This window comes from Lampris incognitus, chromosome 19 (assembly GCF_029633865.1).
Source record: "Lampris incognitus isolate fLamInc1 chromosome 19, fLamInc1.hap2, whole genome shotgun sequence".
Classification (NCBI taxonomy): Eukaryota; Metazoa; Chordata; class Actinopteri; order Lampriformes; family Lampridae; genus Lampris; species Lampris incognitus.
In genome coordinates this window covers 37,928,883-37,955,886 of record NC_079229.1, presented here as the reverse complement: position 1 = coordinate 37,955,886, position 27,004 = coordinate 37,928,883, and the positions used below count along the sequence as shown (strand labels likewise).

The 27,004-nt window shown below is 44.7% G+C and overlaps 1 protein-coding gene across 3 annotated transcripts in view; it reads left to right on the top strand.

Annotated features, from left to right (window-relative positions):
* LOC130129970 (receptor-type tyrosine-protein phosphatase mu-like) overlaps positions 1 to 27,004 on the top strand; it is a 390,986-nt gene that overhangs the window by 256,296 nt on the left and 107,686 nt on the right. For all 3 annotated transcript variants that reach the window (XM_056299678.1, XM_056299677.1, XM_056299679.1), the window contains exons 15-17: positions 2,468 to 2,649; positions 3,145 to 3,239; positions 13,976 to 14,012. In XM_056299678.1, coding sequence (XP_056155653.1) covers positions 2,468 to 2,649; positions 3,145 to 3,239; positions 13,976 to 14,012 — 314 coding nt within the window. The remainder of the gene's footprint in view (positions 1 to 2,467; positions 2,650 to 3,144; positions 3,240 to 13,975; positions 14,013 to 27,004) is intronic.

Here is a 27,004-nt window from a genome sequence, read left to right as displayed (position 1 = left end):
TCCCTTTAATGTTGTCATGTTCTAGCTTTCAGGAACTCATTAGCATAAATTCTCCAACAGGTTTTAATTAGTTTCTATGATGATGAGAGAACACTGGTCTGTAGGTGGCTAATTAGACTAATTATGGTAATTAGCAGTGTGGTTGAAATTGACGGGAGCACAGCAGCTCCATATATGGACTTCCTGCGCTCGGAGGAAGGAGATGGTGCATCTGTTTTGAGCACAAAGAAAAGAAGGAGAGTTAATTATGAGTCTAATTTTAGTCTGTTTATGAAGTTACACCCTGGAAAAAAAGTGAAAACTCCTTTTTAAGCTGAGACAGCGTGACAGAGTGATGCAGGGCTGATGGGGGGATGGAAAGAGAGAGAGCCTTTCTGTGGAGTTGGATGATGGAAGAGGAGGTGATGGATGTGACTCGTTTTAAGGTTCCATCTTCTCTGTAAACCTCCCATAGACTCCCAGTCTGCTTCATCAGTCAACCACCAAACCACCCATCATCCAAACCGCTTATCCTGCTCTCAGGGTCGCGGGGATGCTGGAGCCTATCCCAGCAGCCATTGGGCAGCAGGTGGGGAGACACCCTGGACAGGCCGCCAGACCATGACAGGGCCCACACATATACACACACACACACACACACACACACACACACACACACACACACACACACACACACACACACACACACACACACACACACACACACCTAGGGACAATGTAGTACGGCTGATTCACCTGACCTACATGTCTTTGGACTGTGGGAGGAAACCGGAGCCCCCGGAGGAAACCCACACAGACACAGGGAGAACATGCAAACTCCACACAGAGGACGACCCCCAAGGTTGGACTACCCCTGGGCTCGAACCCAGAACCTTCTTGCTGTGAGGGGACCGCGCTAACCACTGCACCACCGTGCCACCTTATAATATTTTATGCCAAGGGTCATTAATCCACATCCAACAGTCAAACACCTTCAGCTGGGGTCAAAAAGATCAAGTACACTATGATGAGGACCACTACTGTTGGTAATGGTTGTGTAACAGCTCTGATACAAAGATAGATGGTGATTAACCACTGATGGCAGTTGATGGCATTACACTAAAGGAGAACTTAGATGAGATGCCTGCAAACATAAATACCACACACACACACACACGTACGCATACACATACACACACGAGTACTACATGTAGATACACATACACACACGAGTACTACATGCAGATACATGTCCTGATCTGCAAAGGTCTTGGTTATGTGTACTATTCTGTTATCATAAGACCACCTGCTGTTTACGTTTACCGCCTCTAGTTTACCAACAGACTAGACTAGACCAACTGGATTTGACAAGACTTAATTAAAGTAAATCAAACAGAGCTACACTGGATTATACTAAACTAAACCAAGCTAGATCTGACAAGACTTAAGTGATTAAACTAAATTCGACTAAACAGAAGTAAAGAAGGGTAGACTAAAAGAGTCTAAACTGGATTAAATTTACTCAAATTGGGTCCCATCCCTGTCAAGATTACTGTTTATAAGGAGTCTGGTGTGGACTGGTTTGGACTGATTTGGACTGTTTTAGACTGGTTTGGACCGGTTTGGACTGGTTTAGACTACTTGCGACTGATTTGGGCTAGTTTGGACTGGTTTAGACTGGTGTGGACGGGTTTGGGTGGTTTTAGCCTGGTTTGGACTGGTTTAGACTGATTTGGGCTGGTTTGGATTGGTTTAGCCTGGTTTGGACTGGTTTAGACTGATTTGGGCTGGTTTGGACTGGTTTAGCCTGGTTTGGACTGATTTGGACGGTCCTAGTTTTATATTGATGTATGTAGGAGCTGTTTGACTTGGTTGTGAGAAAGATCCTGTAGATCAGGGCTAAAACATTTCTACATAAAACAGCAGAACAGGAGATGTGGCCTTTCTGTCAGTTCTCTGAACATCAGGAGAAATTCTCTCCCTCCTTCATTAGCCACTCTCCTTTCTTTTACAAGCATCTCTCTGTCTCTCACTCCTCCTCTCTTTTTCTTCACAGTCCATGTCTGTTGTTCCGGCTGGCTGTTCCACTGGAGTGAGTCTGAATGTACTGCTAACAATCTACCCAGAGAAGGGGGGGGGGTAACCATTTCTTCTTTTTACCCAATTCTTTTGTTCAGTTTGGCTTGGTTTATCTCCGCTGTCTGTCATATCGTTCTTCTCTGCTCAGAGTGTGTGTGTGTGTGTTTGTTTAGATAGAACTAGTGAGACTGAACAGAGAGTAGGGGTTTGAGAGGAAAAGAGAAGTGGAAGTTGATAGAGAGAATAGGCAAAAGAGAGGGAAGATGAGCGATAGAGATGAAGGGCAGCTGTCCCACCCAGTGGTTCCAGGCAGAGATCCACCCATCTTCTGTCAATCAATTCACTTTTTAATTTTCCAAGGTCAGTTAAAATGCCCTCCTTCTTTTTCTTCTTCTCTCCGTCTCCACAGTAAGTACCAGGTGGTGGTGGAAGAGGAGCGCCCTCGCAGGCAGATGCGTGGCGCTGTAGAGATTCTGCGTTGTTATCCGGTTCCGATCCACTTCCAGAACGCCAGCCTCTTTAATGCGCCATACTACTTCAGCGCCGAGCTGCCCACCTCCGAACTCCGCCACCCTCTGCCTTTCTGCATCGGTCAGTCCACATCTCTCCTCTGATTGGCTGAGGGAATGCTTCATTTAAATATTAGTCTAACTGCAGTGTAGCCTTATTACACAGGTGATGCTGTGTTGCTTAGCAACTGTGTTGGTAACTTGCTGTTGTAGAAGCACGGTACTTGGCAGAAGAAAAACTGAATTAGTAGAAAATAATTTGGAATTAATGATTATTGTTATTTGACCATTTAAAAAAAAGGATTATTCCACATTTGTTTTCTTTATGATGAACACTGTGCAATAAACCTACAACAGCCAGACCCTTCTCAACCGTTCAGCGAGCATCCCTTCATCTGTCAGTTTCAGTTTACTGAGCTTGTTGTTGGGATGACTGTTTATCCTGCTGTTGACACTGTGACTAAATGTTATTTAGTTTGTTTACAGTGTAAACAACTGTCATTTTTTTCTTTACAGTGAAACATATTGTTGTGTTGTGTGTTCACAGTGTAACTGATTGTTGTGTTGTTCTCTGAAGGTGACAACCGAACATACAATGGTTACTGGAACGCCCCACTGCTCCCGCAGAAGAGTTACAGTATCTACTACCAGGCAGTCAGCACGGCCAACGGGGTCTGTCTCCGTGTGTGTGTTTGTGTGTGTGTGTGTGTGTGTTGTGTGTGTGTGTGTGTGTTTTCTAGTTGTGACATTTTGTTCTGTCTTTCTGTGTGTCTCTTGCTCAAAGGTGTAATCTTGTCCATGTTACAGATGTATTCTACATAGTCCACACAGTTTTGGGAAAACACATTGAATGCACAAGAAATCAAGAAGACTAATTTTTACTGGAGTTTCTGCTCGTCTTTTTCTTCCAAAAGATATTTGATTGACAGGTTGATGACAAATGAAACGGTGGAGGGGGCATGTGTGGATTGTGAACACATGAAGTCTCGCATGTTCTATACAACAACAGAACTCATTCATCAGTCGTTCATACCTACACATTTGTTCTTACACTCCCATGGGACTTTTTAGCCCTGAGGTTTGTCTGAGAGAATGTTGAGGGAGAAGTATAGAGAAGGTCAGAAGGAGAGCCATTGTGTCTGTGGATTTAGAGAAAGCATATGACAGGGTGCCGAGAGAGGAGGTGTGGTATTGTATGAGGACGTCGGGAGTGGCAGAGAAGTATGTAGGAGTGGTGCAGGATATGTATGAGGGAAGTGTGACAGTGGTGAGGTGTGTGGTTGGAATGACAGATGGGTTCAAGGTGGAGGTGGGATTACATCAAGGATCGGCTCTTAGCCCTTTCTTGTTCGCAATGGTGATGGACAGGTTGATGGACGAGATCCGGCAGGAGTCTCCATGGACTATGATGTTTGTGGATGACATTGTGATCTGTAGTGAGAGTAGGGTGCAGGTGGAGGAGAGCCTGGAGAGGTGGAGGTATGCACTGGAGAGAAGAGGAATTAAAGTCAGTAGGAGCAAGATGGAATCCATATGTGTGAATGAGAGGGAGGACAGCAGAATGGCGGATGCAAGGAGTAGAGGTGATGAAGGCATATGGGTTTAAATACTTGGGGTCAACTGTCCAAAGTAATGGGGAGTGCAGGAGAGAGGTGAAGAAGAGAGTGCAGGCAGGGTGGAGTGGGTGGAGTAGAGTGTCAGGAGTGATTTGCGACAGAAGGGTACCAGCAAGAGTTAAAGGGAAGGTTTACAAGATGGTAGTGAGACCAGCTATGTTGTATGGTTTGGAGACAGTGGCACTGATGAAAAGACAGGAGGAGGAGCTGGAGGTGGCAAAGTTGAAGATGATAAGATTTTCATTGGGAGTGATGAAGAAGGACAGGATTAGGAAGGAGTATATTAGAGGGACAGCTCAGGTTGGACGGTTTGGAGACAAAGCAAGAGAGACAAGATTGAGATGGTTTGGACATGTGTGGAGGAGAGATGCTGGGTATATTGGGAGAAGGATGCTGAATATGGAGCTGCCAGGGAAGAGGAGAAGAGGAAGGCCAAAGAGGAGGTTTATGGATTTTGTGAGGGAGGACATGCAGGTGGCTGGTGTGACAGAGGAAGATGCAGAGGACAGGAAGAGATGGAAACGGATGATCCACTGTGGCGACTCCTAATGGGAGCAGCCGAAAGTAGTAGTAGCAGTAGTAGTAGTAGTAGTGGTAGTAGGTTTGTCTGAGAGACCAGTTAGAACCTGGCTAACACCGATGTCTTTATAGGCCTGGCTGATGGCTGGTTGCAGGAGGTAGACAACAGATGCTAGGGGTGAAGGAACTACAAATAACCATCAGGCTTTGCTTCTGCCTTTCAGACAACCGTGAGAGCGAAAAATTCCATGGGTGTGTAAGAACAAATTTGTCACTATGAACGACCAGTTCTACAATAGAGGACATAAAAGGAAATGTGTCATTCAGCCAGTGGTCCACATGATGTAGAAACATGTAGAGTCACCATCACATGAGGTGTTTGACGGAATGTGGTGCCACCTGTACATACTTGTCAGGTCCTCATGAGAGGATGACAGAATAGGATCACTTTAGTGAATTGGTTTACGTTAAGGTTTGTGTCCCTGCAGACCAGACAGGCGTGCAGGATAGAAGCTGGGCTGAACTGTGAATGGAATAAATCAGACTTATCAGATTCAGCAAAAATTGTAATGGAAAGCAAATATTAACCATTTTGAGCACAATATGAATCAGCTTATGTTTTGCAAATAGTTTTATAGTACGGCATTTCAATGTTTAATGCCACTAATGCACATCATAACAGCCCAAACCACCTTAACAGCCAAACCACCTTAACAGCCCAAACCACCTTAATATCCCAAACCACCTTAACAGCCCAAACCACCTTAACATCCCAAACCACTGTAACAGCCCAAACCATCTTAACAGCCAAACCACCTTAACATCCCAAACCACCTTAACATCCAAACCACCTTAACAGCCAAACCACCTTAACATCCCAAACTACTTTAACAGCCCAAACCACCTTAACATCCCAAACCACCTTAACAGCCCAAAGCATCCAGATTGACCCGACTCCATCTGTCTCTCTACCAGCTCTCTGTCTGCTTCTCCTCTCCTGCTTTCTCTCTCTGCTCTGAAAACCAGACCACAGCAGCATGACTGCAGACACACACAAACACACACCAACACACAAACACTACTCTAATAGAGGAGACAGTTCCACTGCTCTAACCAGCTGGACTAATAGGCTGTAGTGGGAGGTACTAAGTGTGTGTGTGTGTGTGTGTGTGTGTGTGTGTGACAGAGAGAGAATGAGAGACTGGTTACTTGAGTCTTGAGTTTTTGGAAATTAATCATAAAAAGGTACAATTAGACGCATACACACACTCATTCACACATGCACACAAAGGCCTTGCCCTGGTCTAATTTGCAGCCAAATGAAAACACATACACGCACACAGACACACACACGCACACACACCTCAGCCTCCAGCCCATTGTCTTCCTGGTAGTTATGCAAGTTAGTGGATTTAATTGGTTTGTGTTGAATAATGCACAACCATCACTGCTTTTTACAGACAGATGTCAAAAACACACACTTTGTAGCACAGCTGATAGCACGCAAAGTTTAGCTTGCCTGTGTGTGTGTAGATTTGCATGTGTAACAAAAGAGGTAGAGCCTGGAGGCACAGTGACAGACTGAGAAAGAGGATAAGAGACAGAAAGAGTGAGACAGAGAAAGAGAGACAGAAAAACAGAGAGGGAGACAGAATCAGAAAGAGAGAGAGGCAGAGAGAGACAGAGAGAGAGCGACAGAAAGACAGAGAGGCAGAGAGAGAGCGACAGAAAGACAGAGAGAGAGACCGAGTCGGAAAGCGAGAGAGGCAGAGAGAGACAGAGTCAGAAAGAGAGAGAGGCAGAGGGAAACAGAGAAAGAGAGCGACAGAAAGACAGAGAGAAAGACCAAGTCAGAAAGCGAGAGAGGCAGAGAGACAGAGAGAGACCGAGTCAGAAAGCGAGAGATGCAGAGAGAGAGCGACAGAAAGACAGAGAGAGAGACCGAGTCAGAAAGCGAGAGAGACAGAGAGACAGAGAGAGACCGAGTCAGAAAGCGAGAGAGGCAGAGAGAGAGCGACAGAAAGACAGAGAGAGAGACCGAGTCAGAAAGCGAGAGAGACAGAGAGACAGAGCGAGACCGAGTCAGAAAGCGAGAGATGCAGAGAGAGAGCGACAGAAAGACAGAGAGAGAGACCGAGTCAGAAAGCGAGAGAGACAGAGAGACAGAGAGAGACCGAGTCAGAAAGCGAGAGATGCAGAGAGAGAGCGACAGAAAGACAGAGAGAGAGACCGAGTCAGAAAGCGAGAGAGACAGAGAGACAGAGAGAGACCGAGTCAGAAAGCGAGAGAGGCAGAGAGACAGAGACCGAGTCAGAAAGCGAGAGAGACAGAGAGAGAGCGACAGAAAGACAGAGAGAAAGACCAAGTCAGAAAGCAAGAGAGGCAGAGAGACAGAGAGAGACCGAGTCAGAAAGCGAGAGATGCAGAGAGAGAGCGACAGAAAGACAGAGAGAGAGACCGAGTCAGAAAGCGAGAGAGACAGAGAGAGACCGAGTCAGAAAGCGAGAGAGGCAGAGAGACAGAGAGAGACCGAGTCAGAAAGCGAGAGAGGCAGAACGACAGAGAGAGACCGAGTCAGAAAGCGAGAGAGGCAGAGAGACAGAGAGAGACCGAGTCAGAAAGTGAGAGAGACAGAGAGAGAGCGACAGAAAGACAGAGAGAGAGACCGAGTCAGAAAGCGAGAGAGGCAGAGAGACCGAGTCAGAAAGCGAGAGAGGCAGAGAGAGACAGAGTCAGAAAGAGAGAGAGGCAGAGGGAAACAGAGAAAGAGAGCGACAGAAAGACAGAGAAAGACCGAGTCAGAAAGCGAGAGAGGCAGAGAGACAGAGAGAGACCGAGTCAGAAAGTGAGAGATGCAGAGAGAGAGCGACAGAAAGACAGAGAGAGAGACCGAGTCAGAAAGCGAGAGAGGCAGAGAGACAGAGAGAGACCGAGTCAGAAAGCGAGAGAGACAGAGAGAGCGACAGAAAGACAGAGAGAGAGACAGAGTCAGAAAGCGAGAGAGGCAGAGAGAGACCGAGTCAGAAAGCGAGAGAGGCAGAGAGAGAGCGACAGAAAGACAGAGGCAGAGAGAGACAGAGAGAGAGCAACAGAAAGACAGAGAGAGACCGAGTCAGAAAGCGAGAGAGGCAGAGAGAGACAGAGTCAGAAAGAGAGAGAGGCAGAGGGAAACAGAGAAAGAGAGGGACAGAAAGGCAGAGAAACCGAGTCAGAAAGCGAGAGAGGCAGAGAGACAGAGACCGAGTCAGAAAGTGAGAGATGCAGAGAGAGAGCGACAGAAAGACAGAGAGAGAGACCGAGTCAGAAAGCGAGAGAGACAGAGAGAGAGCGACAGAAAGACAGAGAGAGAGACCGAGTCAGAAAGCGAGAGAGACAGAGAGAGAGCGACAGAAAGACAGAGACAGAGACCGAGTCAGAAAGCGAGAGAGGCAGAGAGAGAGCGACAGAAAGACAGAGAGAGAGACCGAGTCAGAAAGCGAGAGAGACAGAGAGAGAGCGACAGAAAGACAGAGAGAGAGACCGAGTCAGAAAGCGAGTGAGGCAGAGAGAAACAGAGAAAGAGAGCGACAGAAAGACAGAGAGAAAGACCGAGTCAGAAAGCGAGAGAGGCAGAGAGCGACAGAAAGACAGAGAGAGAGACCGAGTCAGAAAGCAAGAGAGGCAGAGAGAGACAGTCAGAAAGAGAGAGAGGCAGAGAGAGTCAGAGAGAAAGCAACAGAAAGACAGAGAGAGACCGAGTCAGAAAGCGAGAGAGGCAGAGAGAGACCGAGTCAGAAAGCGAGAGAGGCAGAGAGAGAGCGACAGAAAGACAGAGGCAGAGAGAGACAGAGAGAGAGCAACAGAAAGACAGAGAGAGAGACCGAGTCAGAAAGCGAGAGAGGCAGAGAGAGACAGAGTCAGAAAGAGAGAGAGGCAGAGGGAAACAGAGAAAGAGAGGGACAGAAAGGCAGAGAAACCGAGTCAGAAAGCGAGAGAGGCAGAGAGACAGAGACCGAGTCAGAAAGTGAGAGATGCAGAGAGAGAGCGACAGAAAGACAGAGAGAGAGACCGAGTCAGAAAGCGAGAGAGACAGAGAGAGAGCGACAGAAAGACAGAGAGAGAGACCGAGTCAGAAAGCGAGAGAGACAGAGAGAGAGCGACAGAAAGACAGAGACAGAGACCGAGTCAGAAAGCGAGAGAGGCAGAGAGAGAGCGACAGAAAGACAGAGAGAGAGACCGAGTCAGAAAGCGAGAGAGACAGAGAGAGAGCGACAGAAAGACAGAGAGAGAGACCGAGTCAGAAAGCGAGAGAGGCAGAGAGAAACAGAGAAAGAGAGCGACAGAAAGACAGAGAGAAAGACCGAGTCAGAAAGCGAGAGAGGCAGAGAGCGACAGAAAGACAGAGAGAGAGACCGAGTCAGAAAGCAAGAGAGGCAGAGAGAGACAGTCAGAAAGAGAGAGAGGCAGAAAGAGAGAGAGGCAGAGAGAGTCAGAGAGAAAGCAACAGAAAGACAGAGAGAGAGACCGAGTCAGAAAGCGAGAGAGGCAGAGAGACAGAGAAAGAGAGACAGAAAGTGAGAGAAAGAGAGACAGAGAGAGACAGAAAGACAGAGAAATAGAGACAGAGAGAGAGAAAGACAGCAACAGAAAGACAGACAGTAAGAGAGACAGAGAGGGAGAATTGAATTGAACTTTTAAAAGAAGTCTTTAACAAGAACTTATCAGAAAGACAGACTTGATATCTTTTGAACAATATAAACAATATTTGTCAAATTACAAACACTTAACACTCATCTTTATCAGTCAACAACTTAAAACATAAAACAAAACAGGTAAGACCATTTTATCCAAGCTCTGCAGCAGAAACCAGCTCATCCTCTATAGTTGGACACAGCACCTTTATAACACCACATGGCTGTGAACTTGTCCAGATCCTTCATTGCTCTGTAAGAATTAAAATCTACCTCATTCTTGCCTGGACCATCAGTTCAACATCACATTCTACACACTCTTCACTTCTGTTTTTCCGGCTCACATAGATAGACATTTTTGCCTGCCCTGCAATGAAGTTCAACACTTGGCATTTGAATTTTACACATTGGCTGTATTTGAAACCAAGAATAAAATTGTGTCTGCAAAAACTTACCCCAGATGAGCTAAATAAATGTTCTAGTAGCAGAAACAGGGGTGGAAGCCTCACACATTCTACACAATGGAAAACTGTTTCTCTCTGGGCACAATAGGGACAGTTGCATTCACATTAGGGTCTAGCACAGAAACAAAAGCATTGACCACCACTATACCATGCAAGACCCTCCACTGCAGATCACTAGCTTTTTTAATGAACGGTGGTTTGTATAAACCCCTCCAGACTGGCTTCACATTCTCTCCCAAGCTCAGCTGGGCTTTCCAGGGTGTATCAGTCCGACCACTCAGTTTTTCTTTATTCAGGATTTTTACCAGCATACTGTACATGGTCTTACCTTTTAGTACATTCAGACTCACAGTAAGAACATTTCCCAAATCTGAAAATGGCCCCGTGCAATTTTTCAGATCAGGAACAATTTTTAAAACAGGAAATTGATCTTCAAAATTTGGATGAGTAAAACCACTACAGTATGATGTTAAAAGTTCCTGTTCTTTTTCTCTGAGCTGACTGTTCCACTTACATAGCACCCGATTAATGAGGCGTGTAGATTTCACTCCCAGATGAGATACTAGTGCAGCAGCATTGTGAAGATTGGGCCCAGCCAGCTCCACCACTTGACCCAACATGATGACCATTGCCTGGCAGAACACAGTTATGACACAGTGGGTCCTATGTCGCAAGGCATGTCCATACACCCACCATACACCACTGGTTCTCTTACAAGCCAGCTCAGAGAGTCAGAACAGCCCGTTCTCTCCTTCTTAAAAATATAAACATATTTCACACCCTTATGAGCCCATGATAAAAACCAGGTAATCCATTGAGGTTTGGGTTGTTAAGATCCATTAAAAACAAAGGCAAGTTTATGCAGAGTCCACAACAACACTGAAGTATTGCACAGGCTACTGGTCTCCACACTAAGTCTCTAGGCCAGTGGCAATCTCTGAATGAACTGGAGGCAGAAGGCTGCATGCCTGCTGGCCAGATGGATCAGTCCTTGACCCCCTTCATCTTTAGGAAGGTACAGCACACTGAGGAATCCAGTGCAAGTTGTCCCAGAAAAAGTTCACCAGTACAGTTTGAATCTTGGCCAGAAGGTTGGTTGGAGGATCAACGCATGTTAATCAATGCCATGGAGTTGATGACACCAGGTTGTTGATCACTAACATGTGACCCCTATATGACATTTTTTGGTAAAGTCTATTTCCACTTCCTAAGACGCCCTTGTACTTTTTCTTAAACATTCTCCCAATTCTTATTTGAAAAAGTTTCATTCCACACAAACACTCCCAGATATTTCATCCCTCCCCTTTTCCATGTCAACCCCCGAGGTAATGTGAACTTACCATTCAATCCCTCTCCTACCATCACCACTTCACTTTTCCCCCCCGTACCCTAGCTGATGATATTTAAAAAATTTATTTCTGATTTTTCCCTTTTTTCTCCCAATTTAGTGGCCAATTGATCCCTATTTTAATTCAAACACCCACCCTCGTATTGCATGCGTTCGCCAACTGCATCTCTCCGGCCGGCAGTCTCGCAGGAAAGCGCCTCCCCACTTTCGTGACAAGGCGAATCCAAGCCGAACCACTGTTTTTCCGACACACACAGAGACGCATTCACATGACGAACACAAGCCGACTCCGCCCCCCTCCCGAAGACAGCGTTGCCAATGATTGCTGCTTCGTCGAGTCCGGCCATAGTCGGATCTGACGAGACCGGGGCGCGAACCCCAGTCCCCAGTGGGCAACTGCATCGACACCAAGCCGATGCTTAGACCGCTACGCCACCGCGGACCTAGTTGATGATATTTGACCAAACTTGTTAACATTTTCTACTAAAACATCAACATATCTTTGGTTCTTTACAAAAACGGATACATCATCTGCATAGGCAGCGAGTTTAAAAGTTGCGCTACAACCAGCAAAAGCGACTCCAGACCACTCACACCTCAATTTATGCAACAGGGGCTCAATGGCCACAGAGTACAACATTCCAGACAAAGAACATCCCTGCCTGATTCCCCTTTGAAACTTAAAAGGAACACTCAAACCACCGTTAATTTTAAGTACACTCTCAATGTCACTGTACAAAACCTTGATCTTAGCTATAAAACATTTGCTGAAACCGAACGCTTTCATGGTTTGCCAACAAGTGCTGGTGTTCAACCCGGTCAAAAGCCTTTTCCTGATCTATGGAAATGAGACCAGTTTCAACTCCCAATGAACTAAAGATGTCCAAAACATCCCTAATTAATATTATGTTGTCAGTGATCAGCCTACCGGGCACACAGTAAGTCTGGTCAACACGGATGACCTCCTTCATCACTTTTCTTAGTCTGATTGCTAACATCTAAGAAAAGATCTTGTAATTAGTGCAGAGCAGGGAAACTGGCCACCAGCTCTTAATGTCTTGCAAATCCCCTTTTTTGGCGAGAGTAATGACCCTTCTGCAACTCTGAGGCAACCGCCCCTCAGTTGCACTGTTCCTCAGCACAGTCAACAAATCCCCTCCGAGCACCAGCCAAAAAGACTTATAGAAGTCAACAGGTAAATCATCTATACCAGGTGCCTTGCCAATTTCCAGACTTTGCAGGGCGTCATGAAGTTCTTCAGGGGACAGTTGTGCCTCGAGTTCTGTATTGAGTGCTTCCTCAACCTTTTTTAGCCCATCATAGAATGATTCAGCCCCCAGCACATCCTGCCTGAATTCACTCTTATTGAGATCACTGTAAAACCCTGCTGCGTATTTCAGGATCTCAGAAGATCTGATAGCTGCACACCAGTGTTAGTATGCAGAGAGTGGATGGTCTTTCTCTGCTCGTTCTTGCGCGCTAGACTAAGGAAAAAGTGAGAAGGCACATCCATATGTGTGATATTCAGAAAGCGTGAGCAGACGAGTGCCCCCTGTACTGTAATACCCAACAGGCTAGCCAAAGCAGACTTTTTGGATTTGAGAGCCTTTATATGGCCTCTATCTCCTGTGGAATCTGCCAAATTCTGTAGTTCCACCATTTCATCCTCTAGATCTCTCATAGGTTTGGCTATGTCTCTGGTGACATTGCGAGTGTACTGCCGGCAAAACTGCTTTATCTGGCACTTGCCAATGACCCAACATTGCTGTAGAGAACTAAAATCAGACCTTCAGTTTCTGTATTGGCCCCAGAAAAAATTGAAAGCATCTCTAAAGTTGTTATCAATTAGAAGGCCTGTGTTAAAATGCCAGAAAGCACTATTTGTTTTAACACTCTTTATGAAAACCAAACACTCTACAAGGGAGTGGTCAGAGAAACAAACTGGAAATATGTTACATCGTTTAAACACATTAAAATGTTTAAAACAATAAAACGGGTAAAAAAAAACCTTAAAACCTTGTCTCCTATGGGACACAACATGTTTCAAGTGAGGAGACTGGCAACCCGAAGAGACCATTATTATCGGGGACACAAGCTGTCCGTATCTTGCAAGCTCCTTCAAAGCTGCATTTCTCATGAACGGGGGGGGGGGGGGCATTAGAAATGGTGATTCTCTTGGCCGGATATTAACTCGTAGTAGAACGGGAGTAAACGTGGCTTTATCAACGCTATCAAGAAACATGACCACAGCACTGTTCATTCTGGATGTTGATTTTATGCTTCCATATCCCACATGTTCACCGATCGCGAGGCAGCATTCCTCCACCGAGCTCGTGACCCCTGGAGCCACTTTAATCGCATGCCGGCATGTCAACTTTTCAAATGCCATTCCTCCACCTCCCACAGCGGCCATATTGCCCCACCAGGCCGGTAGCACCACTCCCGAACTAAAGAAAACAACTCCACTTAAACTTACCACTGAAAAACCTAACTAAAGACAACAAAACAACACAGAACACATGAAAATGACAAGACGGATAGAAAAAGACTCTCGTTTTAGAAACTCACTCACACCGAAGCAACACGCTGCGACTGCGTCCACTCACTCGCACTTCCGCTCAGAGAGAAAGAGAGAGACAAAGAGAGAGAGACAAAGAGAGAGGGCTGGTTGTTTAATGGCAGCAGATTCTCTGATCGGTGCCATCTGTCCACTGTGTTTATATTTGTATGTATGTGTGTATGTGTAAGTAACGTTGAAAGAAAAATAATTTTTGTCTTTTTACCCCAACAGGAGACAAAGATAGACTGTGTTATGGTGGCCACTAAAGGTAAGACACCATCTGTCTGTCTGTCTGTCTGTCACTTTCTCCCTCTCTCATATTGACAGTTCACCGCATCACATAGCTTGGTGTGAGCTTTGACCTTTGACCTGTCTAGTGGTCTGACACAGTAACACATACACTCATTCTTTATTTTTCATTTATGATGAACAGGTGCATCATGTTCTCCCAGTATGCACCTGCAGGCTCACTGGGACAACTGGGACAAGTGGAAGACAAAATTAGTGATAAATAGTCAAATTCATTTTTAATGTTACAGCAGAAAGCTAGCTCTTCATCCCCAGGTGCTATGGCAGCATTAGCAAGGCCAGCAAATATTTCCACTGACATTATATCTGATATGCTAGCATTAGCTCAGAGAACATACTAGATCCCCTTGCTATTTGAGGACAGGTTCTCTTCCATGTTAAATTCAGAGAGTGGATGGAAATAACCAACACAAAAAAGTCTTCCGGATTCCAAACGAACCTCTGTTTTACTAACAGCTGAGTTAAACATGGAGATATTAGCATGGTAGATTGGAAAGGGTTTCTATGAAAATATGTTCTCTTGGTTTTTCTTTCCTTGTAATTAGACAGATGGTAATTTCTCCTGCAGCTACTGGCTGCTTATTATCACCTTGGCTGTCTGTGTTACTATTGGCTCCAGTGTTGCTTTTGCTATGCCAGGTCAACACAAGACCAACCCAACCTATAAAGTCCTCCCTCTGTCAAGGCACGTGGCCAATCAGTAACAGATGGTGTGCATCCAATTCCCAGAATGCATTGTAACACCTCTTCAGGCTGGGGTTAGTAGTAGATTTATATTATCATTTGAAAGTGTAAACAATCTGGTATACAAGGGAGCCTACTTGCTGCTTCCAGTGTTGTCCCATCTTTAAAGTAAGTTTCTATCTGTACTACTAACCCCACTGGTCTTCTTGCTGTTAGTTCAGTCAGTGATTCTCAAAGAGGTGTGGGCTGCTGGAAAAAGTAATGATAGTGATAATAATAGTAAAAATAATATAGATTAATAATTTAATAATTCACAGCAGGTTTTAAATGTGTAACATTGTTTCCTCTTAAAACGTTTAGACCTTTAGACAGATCTGGTCCAGTAGAATTTAAGCTGCAGTACCAACTTCAGCCACCGCATCAAACTGAGTGCTAAGGAGAGGACCGTGATGTCCACAGAAACGGAACACATCCTCATTGGTCAAGGCTCTAATGATATCACTGCCCTGTCCTGGTTTATCAGCCCTGCTCCCTGATGGAGACATACATACATACATACATACATACATACATACATACACTACCGTTCAAAAGTTTGGGATCACCCAAACAATTTTGTGTTTTCCATGAAAAGTCACACTTATTCACCACCATATGTTGTGAAATGAATAGAAAATAGAGTCAAGACATTGACAAGGTTAGAAATAATGATTTGTATTTGAAATAAGATTTTTTTTACATCAAACTTTGCTTTCGTCAAAGAATCCTCCATTTGCAGCAATTACAGCATTGCAGACCTTTGGCATTCTAGCTATTAATTTGTTGAGGTAATCTGGAGAAATTGCACCCCACGCTTCCAGAAGCAGCTCCCACAAGTTGGATTGGTTGGATGGGCACTTCTTTGAGCAGATTGAGTTTCTGGAGCATCACATTTGTGGGGTCAATTAAACGCTCAAAATGGCCAGAAAAAGAGAACTTTCATCTGAAACTCGACAGTCTATTCTTGTTCTTAGAAATGAAGGCTATTCCATGCGAGAAATTGCTAAGAAATTGAAGATTTCCTACACCGGTGTGTACTACTCCCTTCAGAGGACAGCACAAACAGGCTCTAACCAGAGTAGAAAAAGAAGTGGGAGGCCGCGTTGCACAACTGAGCAAGAAGATAAGTACATTAGAGTCTCTAGTTTGAGAAACAGACGCCTCACAGGTCCCCAACTGGCATCTTCATTAAATAGTACCTGTTAGAGCCTGTTTGTGCTGTCCTCTGAAGGGAGTAGTACACACCGGTGTAGGAAATCTTCAATTTCTTAGCAATTTCTCGCATGGAATAGCCTTCATTTCTAAGAACAAGAATAGACTGTCGAGTTTCAGATGAAAGTTCTCTTTTTCTGGCCATTTTGAGCGTTTAATTGACCCCACAAATGTGATGCTCCAGAAACTCAATCTGCTCAAAGAAGAGCCCATCCAACCAATCCAACTTGTGGGAGCTGCTTCTGGAAGCGTGGGGTGCAATTTCTCCAGATTACCTCAACAAATTAACAGCTAGAATGCCAAAGGTCTGCAATGCTGTAATTGCTGCAAATGGAGGATTCTTTGACGAAAGCAAAGTTTGATGTAAAAAAAATCTTATTTCAAATACAAATCATTATTTCTAACCTTGTCAATGTCTTGACTCTATTTTCTATTCATTTCACAACATATGGTGGTGAATAAGTGTGACTTTTCATGGAAAACATGAAATTGTTTGGGTGATCCCAAACTTTTGAACGGTAGTGTACATATATATATATGTAGGAAAAAACTTTCAATACATAGCAGTACAAGCTTGTTTCATGCGTCACGCACTCATCAGCTGCTAATGTGATTCAACAAAGAAAAACATACACTTTACCTTTCCCCGCATCATGCCCCTGCTTTCAGTGGACAGCAACCAGTGAGAGGAGAAAACATTTGAACTATTATAACCAATGGGGTAGGTAGTTACGATGCACAGCAACCAATGGTAGGGTAGAAAACATTGCAACCAATGGTGTAAGGGGTTGGGACTTGATTTGAAAAAGCATTTAAAGGACCAGGGCACTGCTGAAATAGCCTACATTTAGAATACAACAAGGTAACGTCAAATGGGCTAATTTATGTAAATCATATAGTGGGGTGGTGTTGGGGCACAGTTGGAAGGGCAGGCAGTTAAAATATCAGAATACAACATCTAATAGATGTCACGTGTATCATCTAATGGGGGGGAATAATAAAAACATTGTACTTGTAGTTAGAAAGGAGATATTTTTTCGGTGTCTACAGCTGGTGGCCAATTCATTTCTACTATTTAAGGTAGACATATTAGGCCTGTGTAGCGAATTCGGGGGGCAGCCGGGAACCGCTGCAGCCAAGACACAAACCCAGATCGCTTGCACCATGATCGACTGCGCTAACCAGTCGACGAAAGGGTCAGACCCAGCCCCTGAGGATGCGCAAGCTAGTGCATTCTTAGTGCCGGTCCCAAGCCTGGATAAATGGGGAGGGTTGCATCAGAAAGGGCATCTGGTGTAAAATCTTTGCCAAATTAAATATGCGGCTCATAAAACAGATTTCCATACCAGATCGGTCGAGGTCCGGGTTACCAGCGACCACCACCGGTACTGTTAACCAGCGGGGTGCCGGTGGAAACTATGCTACTGTTGGGTGAAGGAGAAGGAGAGGGGGAAGGCATGTCCAGAGGCAGCGGGAGAGGAGGAAGGGTAGGAGTGTGGAGGTGAGAGTTGGAACTTTGAACGTTGGCACTATGACTGGTAAAGGGAGAGAGCTGGCTGACATGATGGAAAGAAGAAAGGTAGGCATACTGTGTGTGCAAGAGACCAGATGGAAGGGGGGTAAGGTCAGGAGTATTGGAGGTGGGTTCAAACTCTACTACCATGGTGCGAACGGGAGGAGAAATGGGTAGGGGTAATTCTGAAGGAAGAGTATGTCAAGAGTGTGCTGGAGGTGAAGAGAGTGTCAGACAGAGTGATGAGTATGAAGCTAGAAATTGAAGGTGTGTTGATGAATGTTGTCAGCTCATATGCCCTGCAAGTTGGGTGTGAGATGGAAGAGAAAGAAGAATTCTGGAGTGAGTTGGATGACATGATGGAGAGGGTACCCAAGGAGGAGAGAGTGGTGATTGGAGCGGACTTCAATGGACATGTTGGTGAAGGGAACAGAGGTGATGAGGATGTGATAGGTAGGTATGGTGTTAAGGACAGAAATGTGGAAGGACAGATGGTGGTGGAGTTTGTGAAAAGGATGGAAATGGCTGTGGTGAATACATATTTCAGGAAGAGGGAGGAACACGGTGACGTACAAGAGTGGAGGAAAGTGCACACAGGTGGACTATATCTTATGTAGAAGGCGCCATCTAAAAGGGATTGGAGACTGCAAGGTGGTGACGGGAGAACATAGCTAGGCCGCATCGCATGGTGGTCTGTAGGATGACTTTGGAGATCAAGAAGAGGAAGCGAGTGAAGGCAGAGCCGAAGATCAAATGGTTGAAGTTGAAGAAGGAAGACTGTTGTGTGGAGTTCAGGCAGGAGGTAAGACAGGCACTGGGTGGTAGTGAAGAGTTGCCAGATGGCTGGGCAACCACTGGAGAAATAGTGAGGGAGACAGCTAGGAAGGTACTTGGTGTGTCATCACGACAGAGGAAGGAAGACAAGGAGACTTGGTGGTGGAATGAGGAAGTACAGCAAATTATACAGAGGAAAAGGTTGGCAACGAAGAAGTGGGATAGTCAGAGAGATGAAGAAAGTAGACAGGAGTACAAGGAGAAGTAGCGTAAAGTGAAGAGAGAGGTGGCAAAGGAAAAGGTATATGGTGAGTTGTATGACAGGTTGGACACTAAGGAAGAAGAAAAGGACTTGTACCGATTGGCTAGACAGAGAGACAGAGCTGGGTAGGATGTGCAGCAAGTTAGGGCGGTCAAGGATAGAGATGGAGCTGTGCTGACAAGTGAGGAGAGTGTGCTGAGAAGGTGGAAGGAGTACTTTGAGGGGCTGATGAATGAAGAAAATGAGAGAGAGAGAAGGTTGGATGATGTGGGGATAGTGAATCAGGAAATGTAGTGGAGTAGCAAGGAGGAAGTGAGGGCAGCTATGAAGAGGATGAAGAGTGGAAAGGCGGTTGGTCCAGATGACATACCTGTGGAGGCATGGAGGTGTTTAGGAGAGATGGCAGTGGGGTTTTTAACTAGATTGTTTAACACAATCTTGGAAAGTGAGAGGATGCCTGAGGAGTGGAGAAGAAGCATACTGGTACCGATTTTCAAGAACAAGGGTGATGTGCAGAACTGCAGCAACTACAGAGGTATAAAGTTGATGAGCCACAGCATGAAGATATGGGAAAGAGTAATAGAAGCTAGGTTAAGAGGAGGAGAGGTGATGATCAGCAGCAGCAGTGTGGTTTCATGCCATGAAAGAGCACCACAGATGTGATGTTTGCTTTGAGAATGTTGATGGAGAAGTATAGAGAAGGCCAGAAAGAGTTACATTGTGTCTTTGTAGATTTAGAGAAAGCATATGACAGGGTGCTGAGAGAGGAGGTGTGGTATTGTATGAGGAAGTCGGGAGTGGCAGAGAAGTATGTAGGAGTGGTGCAGGATATGTATGAGGGAAGTGTGACAGTGGTGAGGTGTGTGGTTGGAATGACAGATGGGTTCAAGGTGGAGGTGGGATTACATCAAGGATCGGCTCTGAGCCCTTTCTTTTTTTTAATAAATTTATTTCTAGTTTTTTCCCCTTATCCCACCCGATTAACCAAATGGCATATGGCCGTAACTCTTGTCGAATAACTCCCCTGGCTCACGTTTCCACAGGAAGGAGATAGTCGTAACACCAGCTTCCTTCAAACTCGTGTCGGCTGCTCTCGCTATTTTACACACTGAAGCCTCGCATGGATTGCATCACCTTCAGGCCGCGAAGGAGGCGTAGGGAGAATGCTTTCAGTTGCTTGGCTGCAGGCGCCCGAGTGGGCCAGAGGGGTCGCTGGAGAACGACGAGTCCTTGAACACTACACCGATCTACACCCACTATCCCTCGGGTAAGGGTGGCCTAATGAATGCCTTACCCTGTGGATGCTCTGGCCGTGACCGGTTACTGCGAGTCTGGGATACGAACCTCCCAGCCACATGACGAGCGGGTTGCAAGAGTGGCGGTTTATTCCGCACAGCCACCAGAGCGGCCTCTGAGCCCTTTCTTGTTTGCAATGGTGATGGACAGGTTGACGGACGAGATCAGGCAGGAGTCTCCGTGGACTGTGATGTTTGCAGATGACAGTGTGATCTGTAGTGAGAGTAGGGTGCAGGTGGAGGAGAGCCTGGAGAGGTGGAGGTATGCACTGGAGAGAAGAGGAATGAAAGTCAGTAGGAGCAAGATGGAATACATATGCGTGAATGAGAGGGAGGTCAGTGGAATGGTGAGGATGCAAGGAGTAGAGGTGATGAAGGCATATGAGTTTAAATACTTGGGGTCAACTGTTCAAAGTAACGGGGAGTGCAGGAGAGAGGTGAAGAAGAGAGTGCAGGCAGGGTGGAGTGGGTGGAGAAGAGTGTCAGGAGTGATGTGTGACAGAAGGGTACCAGCAAGAGTTAAAGGGAATGTTTGCAAGATGGTAGTGAGACCAGCTATGTTATATGGTTTGGAGACAGTGGCACTGACGAAAAGACAAGAGGTGGAGCTGGAGGTGGCAGAGTTGGAAGATGATAAGATTTTCACTGGGAGTGACGAAGGACAGGATTAGGAACGATTGTATTAGAGGGACAGCTCAGGTTGGACGGTTTGGAGACAAAGCAAGAGAGGCAAGATTTAGATGGCTTGGACATGTGTGGAGGAGAGATGCTGGGTATGTTGGGAGAAGGATGCTGAATATGGAGCTGCCAGGGAAGAGGAGAAGAGGAAGGCCAAAGAGGAGGTTTATGGATGTGGTGAGGGAGGACATGCAGGTGACTGGTGAGACAGAGGAAGATTCAGAAGACAGGAAGAAATGGAAACGGATGATCTGCTGTGGTGACCCCTAACAGGAGCAGCCGAAAGTAGTAGTAGTAGTAGTAGTAGTAGTAGTAGATATCAGGTCTGCAAATAACAAAATGCTTCTCTGCCAAGCACAGGTTACATCTTTTGCCGCTAATTGAATATGCATTGCTCTTTGTAAGGATTTTCCATGAAACAGAGTAACCCATATTCTTGTCTACCATTGACCAAATGTGGCAGCTTAAGGCCGCTGCATGTCGGGCATGTTCATTTCTAAAGCTACTCAATGTGGGTGTTAAACCTAATTTTAAAAGGGCCTTCTGTTAATCCCATGTAAGTGTCCACTTTGCAGTTGTCTTCTCTTGTCACCGATGTCTGGTAGATGACTCCCTCTGTCTGGCATTTTCCTTCAAGAGGAGACGATGCCTTAGCACGGCAGTTGCAGTTGGTGGTGTTTGGCTGCATTGAGGGAGTCTGTGCCTTGGCCATGATGACCATGACCTTGGTCACCTTGGTCATGATGCTGTGCATCATAACTACCTACCCCATTGGTTGTAATAGGTCAAATGTTTTCGCCTCTCACTGGTTGCTGTCCACTGAAATTAGGGGCGTGATGCAGGACAACGTATACTGTATGTTTTCTTTGTTGAATCACATTAGCAGCTGATGAGTGTGTGACGCATGAAACAAGCTTGTACTGCTATGTATTAAACGTTTTTTCCTACATCTATATATATATATGTATGTGTGTATATATGTGTGTGTGTGTGTGTGTATATATGTGTGTTCTTGTGAGTTCCTCTCAAAGAACAAAGCATATTCAACCAGTAGTAAAATGTGCAATCTATGTCGAACTGAAAAATATTTTATCATTTGCAAACCAGAAATGTGCACATTGAATAACAGTAATGAATTGGCCAGAAGCTGCACACATAGATATAAGCACCAATTTGTAATTACAAATAAATCATGACAATAGACAAATACCACCCCCCACTGGACCATTTGCGATCATGTGTTTTTGAAATTTTGAACGTTGCACCTCTCCCTTCCCTATTAGATGTTGTGCACGTGATGTGCATGGCGAGGCAGTAGATGGTATGTTCTTTCCCGAGTAGTTTTATTGACAGCTGATGATTGCTTATGGCATGAAACAGGCTTGTTCTCTGTCATAAAGAATTTACTTGACACACTGGATTTCATTTATTTATTTATCTATTTTTATGGTTTTTACCCCCCCCGAAACCGTCAATGGTGTTTATAAGTGCTCAACTGATGAGGAGCGGAATATCAACACAGTTGCAGGGAAAAAGGTGTAATGCATAGCAGTACAGGTCTGTTTCGTAAATCTTGCACTCATCAGCTGCTGAAACAGGCCTGTACTGCTATGCATTAAAACTTTTTTTTCCTGCATCTGTGTATATATATTCCTGATATTATGTTGGACTAAACCACACTGAAAGCTAAAGGTTCTGTGGTGATCCGGAATATCCTCCACCACACTTGTTAAATCAAGGGTAATGTGGTCAGAAACATTAAGCAGACTGTAATCTGCCCTGCTTTCACATTTATCAGTTTAGCTCAGACGTAACTGGACTGGCAACAGACAGACTGTGAACGTCTTACCTAAAGTACTCAATTAGCAGGTAGCAATTAAATGATGCAGAAGCTTTCATGCCTGTCCTTCCTTTCTGCCAGAGGGAAAATGGGAAGTAACACAGTCTTGGTCTTTCTTAAAGCTCTGAACTCTATAGCTTAAAAAAAAATCCATATCTGGGTCCGTGAATGCCAAAGAAATAAAAATTTTACTGTATTCTCTGCCCATAAACATTGTGAATTATGAATATGATCGACTTTAAGAGATCTTGCTTTGAAAAAGCAGCACCTGCTGTGTGAATATTGTTTCTCTGTTTTCTCTCCAAGCTAACACTAAGCTAGCACCGAGCTAACGCCAAGCTAACACCGAGCTAACACCAAGGTGTGTCAGCATAATCGTGTAAACACAAATAAATGTCCTTGCTTTAACATTTTGCACATATTTTAGATTTCACTCAGGCTTTGTGTTTTACTTTTTATTCAGAGTAGTTACTATATTTTTCTTAGTCAGGAGCAGCCTGGGGTTCTGGCTGGAACCAGCGCAGGTGCAACCTGACCGTAGACTGTGTGTAATGTATATTTCCTGCCATTGAATAGGCCAGATTGATTTTTATAGCTGTTGTCATAGTTTAGGTCAGATTGTTATTTATTGATGTTTCAGGTCAGATTACTATTTATATTTATTGTTGCTGAATAGATGAAATCCATATATATTATGTTGTTGTCATATAAGCCAGATTGCTATTTATATCCAGTTTTAAATAGATCAGATTTTATTGGTTTTCTGATGCATTGTCATGTTTTTATTTTGTCTTGTTCTTTGTCTGCCTGTTCAATAGTTTTCTTATGTATTGTTATGTTTTTACTTCTGTATTAATTGTTGTTTGTTTGACTACCCAGAGACTGCAGATACAAATTAGCTGCCGACTAACTCTGGCGCAGTTGTAAAATTGTGCGTTGTCCCTGTCAAATAAACACTAAACTAAACTAAACTAAGGTAACACCGAGCTAACGCCAAACTAACAATAAGGTAACACCGAGGTAATACCAAACTAACACCAAGCTAACACCAAGGTAGCACCAAACTAACACCAAGCTAACACCAATGTAGCACCGAGGTAATCCCAAACTAACACCAAGCTAACACCGAGCTAACACCAAGGTAACATCGAGCTAACACCAAGCTAACGGTGATGTACAGGTTTGTAGACAGCTATGTACTGAGTGAGTACTATGCTCAGAAGTGGTCTGCTATGGGTTTCTTGAGATTACTTAGATGGCAGAAATCTAACAGGCTCAACTCATATAGTCTCTCTGTCGCGCGTGCGCACGCACGCACGCACGCACACACACACACACACACACACAGTGCCAAACTCAGTGAGCATTTTGGATTATACTGTGGTTTTAATGAGTCTTTATTGGAGTTGAGTGCTGGTGGTTAACAACAGTGGATGCTGATTGGCTCTGCCTGTTCCCTGGCACCTGTCAGTCACACTGCAGCAGCCAACCAGATCCCTGGGGGGTTGGCCCCCAGTCAAACTCCCCATCATGCCTTTCTGTCAGTGCAGGGACCTGATGTGAATTCAAAACAAGTGTTGAACATTAGAAGAATGTTAACTGGAGAGTTTAGTTTCCACAAAGACACCACACACACACACACACACACACACTCCCATGTGCACCAACACAGATTGATGCTAGCTGAATGCTAACATTGTTGCTATACAGTGAGAGGCGGACGCGAGACGCGTTATTATGAAACCCACTGCTTTTCTGGGCAAGACACGCCCTGTGTAGCATCCAAGCGCTAGGATTGGCCAGGCGTCCAAGCACTAGGATTGGCCAGGCGTCCAAGCGCTAGGATTGGCCAGGCGTCCAAGCGCTAGGATTGGCCAGGCGTCCAAGCACTAGGATTGGCCAGGTGTCCATGCTTGCGCTAAGCATGCCCACGAGCCTACTCGCTATTAAAATGAATTGAGGATTTGAGATCTTTGACCACCTCCGACGCAAACCATGTTTGCCAACTACTTAATACAGAAAAAATGACTCCCTTTCAGGAACTGTTGCTGCATAATATTATATCAGTATTGTGGTAACTTTAACGCCTCTGCTACCCGACCTCTAATAAAGAATAGGCTGAAGGCATTCTGGTGTCCTCTCTGATTAAAGTGTTATTAATTTGTGACCCCCACATGTTTTGTGTATGCTTATTAACAAACTGCGATTATCGCGATCAACCAATTACATAATACCGAACAATCACTTGTCCTTTTGTGGAAAAAATAGCTAAGCTAACAAAAAAACAAGGTCGCTTTGAGTAGCGTCAGCCTGTCGTCAAAAAGTCACTACGATACTGATATAATATTATGCAGCAAGTTCCTGAAAAGGAGTCATTTTTTCTGTATTAAGTAGTTGGCTGATGGCGATAACCACTACTTGTTAATAAGGGCACACAAAACGTGTGGAAAAGTGTATTCAATCACAAAAAAACAAACACGGTTTGCGTCGGATGTGGTCAAAGATCTCAAATCCTCAATTAATTTTAATAGCGAGTAGGCTCGTGGGCGTGCCTAGCGCAAGCATGGACGCCTGGCCAATCCTAGCACTTGGACGCCTGGCCAATCCTAGCACTTGGACGCCTGGCCAATCCTAGCACTTGAATGCTACACAGGGCGTGTCTTGCCCAGAAAAGCAGTGGGTTTCATAATAACGCGGATGAGACTCCCGGGTCCGTCTGTTAAAGTCCTCCCCTGGAGAATAAGAGTGTCTGGTTCCATGCTGCTTCAAGAAAATTCACCTGTGGAGTTCATCCATTTATTCACTTGAGAAATACACCATGTCTCCTGGCAGTACGTACACATCAGAGTCAGAAATACTCTATTAATCCCTAAGGGGGGATTGGGTATACATTGTATTGTATTGGGTTTATATTATAATTGGATACATATATATTAATACTCAGTTCCTCTCAGCCTGCAGTCAAGGTTGGGGGTTGTATTTTCAGTGTTTGTCAGTGCTGTCTGGAAGTAGAGTGAATTACCAAAAATCTACGGTCAAATTAATTTTCCGATTCTTCCAAGAAATCTACCAGTGAATTAATGTTAATTTCCAGACCTGTCTGTTGACGTTGTCCTTATTCAGTAGATGTAAACGCCAGGGCACCGGCTGTTAATAAACAGCATCTTAATTAGCTTTAATGCTGTGTTGCGAGTCAACGTCAGAGGGCAAACTGTGATGAGAGCGGCTGAGAGTGGTTATAATCCACAGTTGAGTCTGCTCAACACCCGACGCCACAGTCGCCTCTCTCTCTCTCTCTCTCTCTCTCTCTCTCTCTCTCTCTCTCTCTCTCTCTCTCTCTCTCTCTCTCTCTCTCTCTCTCTCTCTCTCTCTCTCTCTCTCTCTCTCTCTCTCTCTCTTACTACTGTCTGATGGATGCTCTAGACCACTGTTTGATTACTAATGTCTGATGGATGCTCTAGACCAGTGTTTCTCAACCGGGGGGTCCGCGGACCCCTAGTGGTCCGTGGTGTAATTGCAAGGGGTCAGTGAAAATAAAATATCTTTAAAAAAAGATCCTATGACATTTATAGAAATAGGATTATTTTATTCAAATGTGACTGAGACCTTTATCTACCTAAACTATAAAGGGTAACAGGACTTTTTTCCTCTAATTACATCTGTTTCAAAAGTGTAATTTGTTGTATTTTAATAAGAGATCTCGCTCCCGTTTGCATTGTTAAAAGTTACTGCATAAAAATTCTGTTGTTACATATATCTGAAAGTTACTGAATACATATTCTGGTTTGTTACATATATCTGAAAGTTACTGAATACATATTCTGTTTTGTTACATCTATCTGAAAGTTACTGCATAAGAATTCTGTTTTGTTAACTATATCTAAGTTACAACTGAAAGCTCTTTTTGCCCCAAAGAGTGAATAAATGCTATAATGCAATTTAAAATGCAGTTTCTACTGTTTCTATCAAATTGCAACCCCCCTCCCCCAAGATCAGGTGGAGGGGTCCTCAGGGTAGATCAAAAATACGCAGGGGGTCCAAGACCCCAAAAAGGTTGAGAACCACTGCTCTAGACCACTGATTGATTACTAATGTCTGATGGATGCTCTAAACCACTTTTTGATTGCTAATGTCTGATGGAAGCTCTAAACCGCTCTGTTTGATTACTAATGTCTAATGGATGTTGTGACTGGTTTATCTGGTGTCTCTTTCAGGACGGTCTCTGTTCTAACCTTTTCTGTTCAAATGGAACAGGAGTCTGTTCCAGTGATGTGTACAGAAGAAATCTGTTATTACTCTGGCAGCCACCTTTAAAAATGTTGGTTGTACTGGTTTCTATGGTGACCTGTGTGCTGTGACCCCCCCCATAACTTTCTCTACCCCCAATTAATTGAGGCTGAATGAGACTTTATGTGTGCATGAGTTGGGGGATGCAAAATGGCGGCAGTGTAATGTGTCTAAGTGGATATTTTTGACCTGGTACATAAAGTATGCCTGCTGACAGCACATGAAGAGACGGAGGTGTGTAAACATTGCATGTGACGGCTGCACCAAGAGCAACCTGTTTCTCCTCATGACTGGCAACACTTTCCAGTAATTAAAGGCTAATTAATACACAAAGGAGGAGCGCAGCTAATTGCATAACATTACTAAT